At 41.8% G+C, this 9,519-nt stretch overlaps 1 protein-coding gene across 1 annotated transcript in view; it reads right to left on the reverse strand.

Moving 5' to 3' along the window:
- Positions 1 to 1,694: 1,694 nt before the first annotated feature.
- TYR (tyrosinase) overlaps positions 1,695 to 9,519 on the reverse strand; it is a 63,826-nt gene continuing 56,001 nt past the window's right edge. Inside the window, exon 5 of the mRNA XM_009286275.1 lies at positions 1,695 to 2,185. Within this exon, the coding sequence (XP_009284550.1) occupies positions 1,962 to 2,185 (224 nt within the window). The 3' untranslated portion in view covers positions 1,695 to 1,961. The remainder of the gene's footprint in view (positions 2,186 to 9,519) is intronic.

A 9,519-nucleotide genomic window follows, 5' to 3' on the forward strand; every position in this document is an offset into this window, starting at 1 on the left:
AGAATCTGCCCCCACATTGGATGGAACCAATGCCAGCTGGCTCCAAGATGGACCCGCTGCTGGCCAAGGCCGAGTGCATCAGCGATGGTAGTAGCACCTCTGTGATAACATATTTAAGAAGGGGAAAGAAAATGCTGTGCAACAGCAGCCGGGAGAGAGGAGTGAAAATATGTGAAAGAAACAACTCTGCAGACACCAAGGTCAGTGAAGAAGGAGGGGGAGGAGGTGCTCCAGGCGCCGGAGCAGAGATTCCCCTGCAGCCCGTGGTGAAGACCATGGTGAGGCAGGCTGTCCCCCTGCAGCCCATGGAGGTCCACGGTGGAGCAGATACCCACCTTCAGCCCATGGAGGACGCCAAGCTGGAGCAGGTGAATGTGCCCAAGGCTGTGACCCTGTGGAGAGCCCATGCTGGAGCAGCCTCCTGGCGGGACCTGTGAACCCATGGAGAGAGGAGCTCACGCTGGAGCAGGTTTGCTGGAACGACTTTTGACCCCGCAAGGGACCCATGCTGGAGCAGTCTGTTCCTGAAGGACTGCACCCCATGGAAAGGACCCAGACCCATGCTGGAGCAGTCTGTTCCTGAAGGACTGCACCCTGTAGAAAGGACCACGCTGGAGCAGTTTGTGAAGAACTGCAGCCCGTGGGAAGGACTCACATTGGAGAAGTTCCTGGAGGACTGTCTCCTGTGGGAGGGACACCACACTGGAACAGGGGAAGAGTGTGAGGACTCCTCCCCCTGAAGAGGAAGGAGAGGCAGAGACAACGTGTGATGAATTGATGGCAACCCCCATTCCCCATTCCCCTGCGCTGCTGAGAGAGGAGGAGGTAGAGAAAATGGGGAGTGAAGTTAAGCTCGGGAAGAAGGAAGGGGTGGGGGGAAGGTGTTTTAAGATTTACTTTTCATTTTCTCATTATCCTATTCTGACTTTTGATTGGCAATAAATTAAACTAATTTCCCCAAGTCATCTGTTTTGCTTGTGACAGTAATTGGTGAATGATCTCCCTGTCCTTATCTTGACCCACGAGACTTTTGTAATTTTTTCTCTCCCCTGTCCTGCTGAGAAGGGGAATGATAAGAGTGGCTTGGTGGGCACCTGGTGTCCAGCCAAGGTCAACCTACCACACCTTGTTTTGTTATGTGTGGGTTACCTGTATGGAATATATGCATATTGAGCAACTAAAAGTCAACCGTAATATGAGCAATCGTTAAGTCAAACTGAACAGAGGTGGACACGGTGAGACTAGGTTTCATCTCCTAAAAACCTCTCAGCTCCCCAGATGAATGCAAGATGGTGTAGAAGAAGACTAACTAGAGCATTTGAGACAAGGGAGAAGTGGTTTCCAAGAGCCTGTTTTCTGCGGCTGATGGCATTCAATCAAGGACAAACAGGTCATTACGGGAACTGGAGGGAAAATATTTTTGTCCTAGAAGAAAAATGTATCTATGGGTCTATGGGTCATTCACTCTGCTCAGAGAAACCACATATTTTGCTTACTAAACTAAAGGGCTCTTTCTGCTCTTACATTCAAACACAAAGTGAATGTAGCAGCGATGGTGCAGTCAGGCACCTCTCCCTAAATCCATGCACCAATCACATGGATTGGGCTGTGGGATTAGAGCGTACAGCTGTAAAAGAGCAAAAAAAAGAGCAGAGAATTATACATTAAAGCCACCAACACACAAGCCGGTCTGGTTTCATAGGAGCGTTATTTAATCAAGCATAGGAAACACATGGTGCATGGTGTTCTCTGGGTGGCATGGTAACTTATGTTGGATCTGGGAGATTTTTGTAGGAGTGGATCTGATAAAATACCACAACACTGGAGGTTACAAGTGGCTTGAGGAGCAAGACTGTCCAGCCTGCTTATGCAGCATACCTCAACAAGGTATTTGTAAACATGAATCAAAAACTGCATGTTTGATTAGCACTTTAGTAGTTTCACTGAGTTACTGGAGACCTCTAGAAATTGGACTGATAAGAGATATTGTTGTAATCTTCACTTTCTACGAGCAAGGGTTGTATCTCTGAAGAAGTTCCTCTTCTTTTCTTCCGGCAGGCCAGAATGAGCCCTGTGAGCACAGCAGTAATGATGCCTCCAATCACAGCTGCTCCAACCAACCAAGCCCAGATCTGACGGGCTTGCTCAAGGTAGGGTATTAAAAACTCCTGAAAAGAATCAAGTGCTGGGAAAAAAAACAGAAAAAGAAAGGTTCTTTTACATGATGCAATGTACTGTCAGTTTATAGAAGTTGTATAACAGATAATACTGGAAGGCTGAGTGAAAAAAGAGACTACATTGGTAGAAATTGTCTGAAGGTCACAAATAATTTTAAACAAATCTCTTCAGTCCTTATAGTCTGTTTCTCAATCTTCTTATTAAAGGCCAGAATAGAGATCATTGTCCCCAGTGCTCTTTATTGTTTTGTCAAAACTGTAAGACTATAACCCAAGAAGTTTGATACAGTATGGCCAAAGGTCCTGCTAGCTCAGCATCCTGTTGGCAACAATGACCAAAGCAGAGCACTAGGAAGAGTTTAAGAACAGGTCAAGCCTATTACAATCCTTTCACAAAATACTTACCCAGCCTCCGACAGTTTGCAGCTCAGGGATTTCCTGAACCAGATGTGGTGTCGTTGTATATAATAGTCATTGGAGGATTTTTTTTTCCCTTCCATCAGCTTTCCTAGCTGCTCTTTGAACTTTTATCACAACTTCTTGCAGCAAGGAGATCCCTGGCTTAACTACATATTGAGTGAGAAAAAAAAGCTTCCTTTCACTAATTTTGAACCTGCCCCCTGCTCATTTCATTTGATAGTTCTTGTGTGGGGAGAGGCAGTAATTATTCTCTGGTCACTCTCTGCACAAGAAATCCTCTTTCTTTGGTGAATCCAGGGCAGCTTCTCACTGGTCAGATAATCAGCTGCCTTCTTGCTTTGTGGTATGAATGTGTGTGTCTGTGTCTTTGTTTTTCTCACTATGGCTTAATGAGTTATGAAAACCCTGCCACACAGGGCTCTCACTTCACGATAGGGGTTGGAAAGTGACCTGTTCACAGTGCACCCAACAACCTGTTGGCTTGAATTTGAGAAATGGGAATACCTGTCCCCTTGGGCCAAGGAGGATTTGGTATCCACATCTCCCAATTACTAGCTGTAATTACTATTATTAGGTGTAATTGCTAGCTATTAAGGAAAGAAAAGGGGACCCCTATGGAGGGACCCCCTATGGTGGTTTATTTTTAAATAGTGTTCATGCATCTGGACTGATTTAGATGTGCTCAACCATATTTAGTGTGCTATACCCCCACAAAGGCTATAAACATCTTCCTCCATCTTGCATTTTCACTGGTTCCCAGAAATATAATCCCATATATCTTCTCGGATCATGGTGCTTCTGAGCGTATGCTGTTATGTGTACTGTGCTCTGAAAAGATGCTTTTGGTTTGCAGCACCTTTAAGGTTAAGCTATCCTTAGCACTTGATGTCTGAATCACTTTCTGAGATGTAATTCCATTTTAGGCTAAGTTTAGGCAGAATATAGTTTGTTTGTCCCTACAACTGAGCTTCACTTTGGGGAACGTTTGGTTGCTATCTCTCTGGTCCTTGTTTTCCAGTTAAACCAACTTTGTATTCTGAGATTATATTTGCAAGAATCTGCATGTTCAGCCTTCTGCTTCTGACCTCATTAGACATATAAATGCTATATAACACTAAGAATTACAAAAAAATTAGGTTCTTGATGTTTCAGAGTGAACTCCACAAACCTCTGGGTATGAGGTAAATTATCTCTCTAATCCTTCATTTCTCATCTGTCAAATGAGGACAGTACCATTCACTGAATCCTTTGTATTGTGAATATAAACTAATATTTCTGCAGGACTCAGCTGCTATAGTGATCGGCACCAAAGAAAAGTGTTAGAGGAAACTTCTTCAGGATAACATTTTGAAAGTGTGCAATAAATCAGACATTAGGCTACACACTGCTTAAATGAGAAAACGAAAATCAAAAGTAAAAAGGATTGGTCATCTGGTTCTTGATGAATGCTGTCTATGCTGTGTAGTGAATGAGGTGGGCTTCTGGGGAAAAAACAGTGTGCAATTAAAGATAATGCATACATGTAGAGGTGGAGGGTGAATTATGGCTATATAGAAACTTTACTGCTGGCATTTCTTAACTTTGTGTTCTTGACTTTGTAACTCCAATGTTTTTTAACTCAACTCTTCTATGTTTATATTGCAAACATGTCTAAATCAGAAACAATCTGGCTATTTAAACTGGAGTATGCATATGATAAAAGAAAATTGATACGTAACAGGAACGTGATACTGTTTTAATGTTATGGAAAAAGAGAATTATTACAGTTCTCTTCCTTGCAGAATTTATCTGGGATATGAGGGTTTTCAAAATGACATCTTAAATTCGTACTTTGTCCTTGAACCATCTCTTTCCTCCATCAATATTAGTTGGAGGTCTGAGCTATCTTCTTCCTGGTAAAACATAACACGACTTTGAGATGATGAGATGTCACATTTCACGGCAGGCCCTTTCAGAAGGGATTAATCTATTTTATTATATCCCCATAATCAGTCAAACATGCCCTTCTCTTGCTTTCAGCCTCAGTCTGTACAGTTTCTGTAATTAGCTCAAAGCCAAAAGCCACCTCCTGGCATCTACTGCTTGTTTCTTTTTGCCACACAAAAGATGTTTGGCATTGCTATCATATAGTTTCCAAGGCAACTCTTGGGTGTCAGAGGATGAAGCACCCCAGGACACCCTATAATCTGTTAATCTGTGACTCTAACACAACAGTAAACCTATGACTGGACTGGCTGCCCAGCCAAAATCATGCAAACTGGGTTTTCAAGTATTCCATTACCATAATTCTTTAATCTCTAACTGTGCAAGGCCCAAGAGTGCAGCAACTGTGTTTGCTGATGACTACCTGGGAAAAGTGTCAAGGGAGCGGTGGTGGTGGGGATGATACATAGCTGCTTTGTGGGAGACATTAGCCAACACCAATTCCGTTCCTTTTATATCACAGTTTAGAGTCAAATGATAATCCTCACTGGAAGCTGCTATGAACATCGATTAAAACTGCCCTTTCAGTCAATAGGTTCATGACAAAGCAAAAGGAAGCCAGGTCAGGCCGGTGTTTGATATCTACCCTCCTATTAGTGACTAATACCAACAATATCATCTTGCTCTTTCTGATAGGAAAATAGCAGTGATTAACCTCAGCCATGGTCTTAGCGTTCAACTCTTCCTTCTCACAGAGAATGTTAGCTCTAGGTAACAGCAACAAATAATTTCTTACTCTTAATACATCAGATCGTTCTTTTTTAATATAATTTTAAAATACCAGGCAGTCCATTTTGTGTGGGTTGCTGGATGTCATTGAGAGGGTAGGAAATCACAACAGTGTGATTTTAAGGTGAAGAAATGTGTACCTCCTATATTTAGGGTAATAATGTGGACTTTCCATGATGATTGAAGAAGAAACGTGCTATGGCCAATCTATTATTGGGCATCCTGAGATCTTCCTTCTGTGGTAATGTCAAACTACATTATTGATATAATGGATCCCAAGGATGAAAAAAAAACTAATATTTAATTTTTTTTTTTTAAGAATATTTATATATTTTAGATATTCCTTCTATGTAAACTAGAGGATGACGAAGTCTTTCCAGGGTTAATTCCACAAACTAGAAATAAAGATTCTGGCCAGTCAAGAAATAAACAAAACAAATTTTCTATCATTTATTTATTGCCATATGCCCCACTGATATGTTGGCAGTCTTGCTATTCCATTTTACATGCTTTTCTACCCCTGTCATGGGTAGTTAACGGGCACCAGATTCTAAAGCAAACCTTGAGGCAGCACAAACATGTCTTATTAGGTCAAGCTTGCAAATTTTTTCTTATCCTGGTGAGCAAGTTCTTTCTATTTAGTTTCTGCCATCTCTTCTGTGTGTATGGTTCACTGATTGTGTCCTCTGGGTGGTCAAAGGAAATACCAGTGAGACTTCCACAATCAAAAACTAGGAAGATGAGCTGGGAGGGATTCAAGTTATTGAGTCCCTCAGTCTGTCTTAAGGCAGGATCACTTGTCTCTGCAGTGATGGAAAGTTCACAGCTCCCACTAACTTAATCAGGGTCTCCTTCCAGCTTGGAAAGTCTTTTGAAATGTTGTCTTCTGACAACAAGAGAAAATCTGAAGACTTTCAGCCATAGTCCATTATCTTTGGACTGCAAGAGATGCCGTGCAGTGGGTGGTAGTGGGTTGTTTATGGTAGAGCTACAGTATCTAATGGTGTCAACTCAAACTGCTCCCTTTCAGTTCCGCCTTCAGCCCAAGGTAGGTAAATCAGGAAACTATGACCCACCCTTCATCTCTAGAAACAGTGAGAATCAGACCATTTCTGCATGGCTAACAGCAACTTTATAATTCATTTTTCAGTGCTGAAGCTGATTAGAGTTGTCTCCGCCTGTTACTTCTGCGTAGTAACGTTGCTGTGGAGTCCTGCCCACTCACTGGCAACGATGGCACATCCGCAGAGTGGATACATGCATAACATTGCCCTTTCACATTGTGGCCAACAGAGTCCCTCCATGGTGGTACCATATTTGCCAGCTGCCACATTTTCTACTCGCCTGGATGTGATTTTGCAACCAAATTGCTGAAGAGCCAGAAATAGAAATGAGCTGCAGTCAGACTCTGGATATGAGCTCTCCTCCTGCTACACATCCCTGAGCAACCTGGCCTTCTACGTTGTAATCACAATGCTCTTATCCCTTGCTTTGCCCTGAGTGTCAAAGATCCTTAGTTAGGATGTCCAAAAATTGCAACTGATGGTTAGATCCCTGGGTTTATAATTGGGTAGCTGCCTGCTTTTCCAAAAAAAAAAGTGAATTACCCAGCTACACATGTAGTGGTCATCAAATTGTTCCCACTGAGAGAGAGAGATTTTCTGGGGAAAAGTCAAGGCTGTGTCTACGGATTTATCTGTTCCTATTTCTGGAAGAAAAAAAAAAATAGAGAAGACAGTCCAGGCCCTGAAATGTAAGTGCTTGGAATAGCTCTTGCCATAGAAAATTGTTTTGACAGCTATTGCTAGGTGGTGCCGTTAGTCTTCCAAATCTTTTTTATTGATGCTAACAAACGTTCGTTTTCGGTAAGCCATGCGGGTTGTGGTAGTTTTACAGTTCACAGTTCTCATGTCTGCTCTGGTTTCTGCTCAGATCAGCTCCCTGGTAACTAGACTCTGACATGTGTCTTTGATTCCTGAGGGATGGATTTCCACGCACACTGTTTGTGACCACTTCTGCTTCAGGGCTGTCATATGTATAAAAATAAATGAAGCTGCAATTAAAATAACCACATACTGTCACACACTGATTTGCTTTTCAGTGGAAAGCAGAGCTCCAGGCATCAGCTTTTCCTCAGGGGAACAACAACAACAATATAATTTAGCATTAAAATGCCATTTTGTCATTGGATTCTTTCCAAGTTTTATTTCTTGTAACCAGCCTCATCATGCTCTGTGTAGTCCTGCTTCATCTCTACCAAGTTGCTAGTGCTGTAACTCAGAACTGCTGCCCTTGCTGCTTTCCTCCAGCTGCTTCCTTTAAAAGCAAACAAGCCAGGTCTTGAGGACAGGACAGAGCCAGGTCTTGTGTGCTCATTCCTCACTCTGTCCTGTCCTCTTCCTCTCCCTTTCCTCTTCCTCCTCATTTGGAAGATCTGCAGAAATGCTGCCTCTTCTCGACCACCCAGATCTTCACTGCTGTGATTGTTTTTTTTTCCTTTGTAACTTTTTCCAATATGTCTAGTAACTCCTGGCTGCCAGTCACAGACTTTCTGTTCTCCCTTCAGTACACGGGATCTTTCGGGGAGGGTCAGCAGGCTTTCCTGCTTCAGCTCCTCTACCAAGAAGTTCCTGTTTACTCCTATGTTTCTCTGAACAGGAACCCAGCATTCCTATCTGGAGAAAAGTCTGGGTTTAAACACTGGAGTACTGAGAAAATCCATATCTGCATTTTGAGATTCCAGCCCATTTTCCATTTGTAACCCATTCTTCCCTTCAGATAAGAAATAGCTTAAGCTCTCTTCTTCTCAGTGAGATTAACAAGAAGTTGAGCGACATCTGAGGATTATCTGGGCTTTCTAAATGAGGTTGAATTTCACTCTTTGTGTTGATCTTTCAAAATAATTAAGGAACTACTTTCCTTACCTTACCGTGTTAAAAACATGGGCAGAATTTAATAAGAATTTCATTTTCTGAGGATTGTGTGCTCCCCTGGGAAAAAGGAAGACACCAGGAAGTAACAGAATTAAATTGTTAAATGGTAAATAGTTTACCATTTGCTTCCTTTTGCAGTGCCAATTCAGGCTCAGTGCTTCTGAAAGTCATGGTATTTGGCACTTTTTTTAGTGGTACAATTTTAGGAATAACGTGGTTTTAGGAAAATAGTGTCTTTCATTAAAAATATATATAAATATTTCTGGTCTTGATCAGGAATTAAATTATGCTAACATGAAGAAAAAAGCAAAAATACTACTAATAAGACCAAAACAATATTTTGATATTATATTTGAAGCATTTATTAGATTATTTTCTGTCTGAATACTTTGGGCTGACCAAATTGTTTATGGCATGTTAGGAGAGACATTGACTTCTGTCCCTGGGTTGTAGTCCTAAAACAGCCTTAACAATTATACAAGAGAGTTGCAGATTCCTTTCGTTACACATAAAATAGTCAAAAAAGTGTTTTCTGGATGACTTTAAATCACAAGCTAGATTTTACTTGAGAAGCGAACAAACAAGATAAATGCATGACTGGACAGTTTATCAAGTATGCAGAAACCATACACCCCCATTAGTAAGAAAACTCTGTCAGGAAAGCAGGGATGCCCTGAGAGCTAATTGTTTTGATAAAGACAAAAAGCAAGCTGTAAGAATGCTAGCATCGCTAAAACGTCCCTGGTGCTTTTGCTACATAGTAATTGGACTTTCAGCTCTTAATTGCCTTTTAATTGAAGAGACACGCTCACAGAAAGTTTTCTGCCTCAAACAGGGAAAGCAAACATGCCCAGTAACCTATCTGTTCAGTGGCCAATGCTTTGCAAGGATAACTGCATCCCACATCCCGGGTAGCTTTTGGCAGTGGTGAACGTAACAGATCAGATCATTCCAATGACCCAGTTTTATAAAGGATTGGGCCAAAGTATCTGAGCAATCATCAGTTCCAGGCAACTTTATATCTTTAATAGACTTTAACCCTTCCTGTATACAATAAGGAGGGCTGTACTACTCAAGCGAAACTATGAAGTCCGCTACTCAGAGCATGAGACCTGGTCTACCTGAGGTTCCCCAGCAGCTACAGCCCCAAGGGCCTCTGTCCTCCTTGTGCCAAGATCCCCAACTCTAAACTATCTTTGAACAGCAATGCAAGTCAAAACCATCACTAAACAGTGCAACTTTAATTTGATTAAATGAAATTGGCATTATGAATTATT

This window comes from Aptenodytes forsteri, unplaced genomic scaffold, assembly GCF_000699145.1.
Source record: "Aptenodytes forsteri isolate BGI_AS27 unplaced genomic scaffold, ASM69914v1 Scaffold376, whole genome shotgun sequence".
Classification (NCBI taxonomy): domain Eukaryota; kingdom Metazoa; phylum Chordata; class Aves; order Sphenisciformes; family Spheniscidae; genus Aptenodytes; species Aptenodytes forsteri.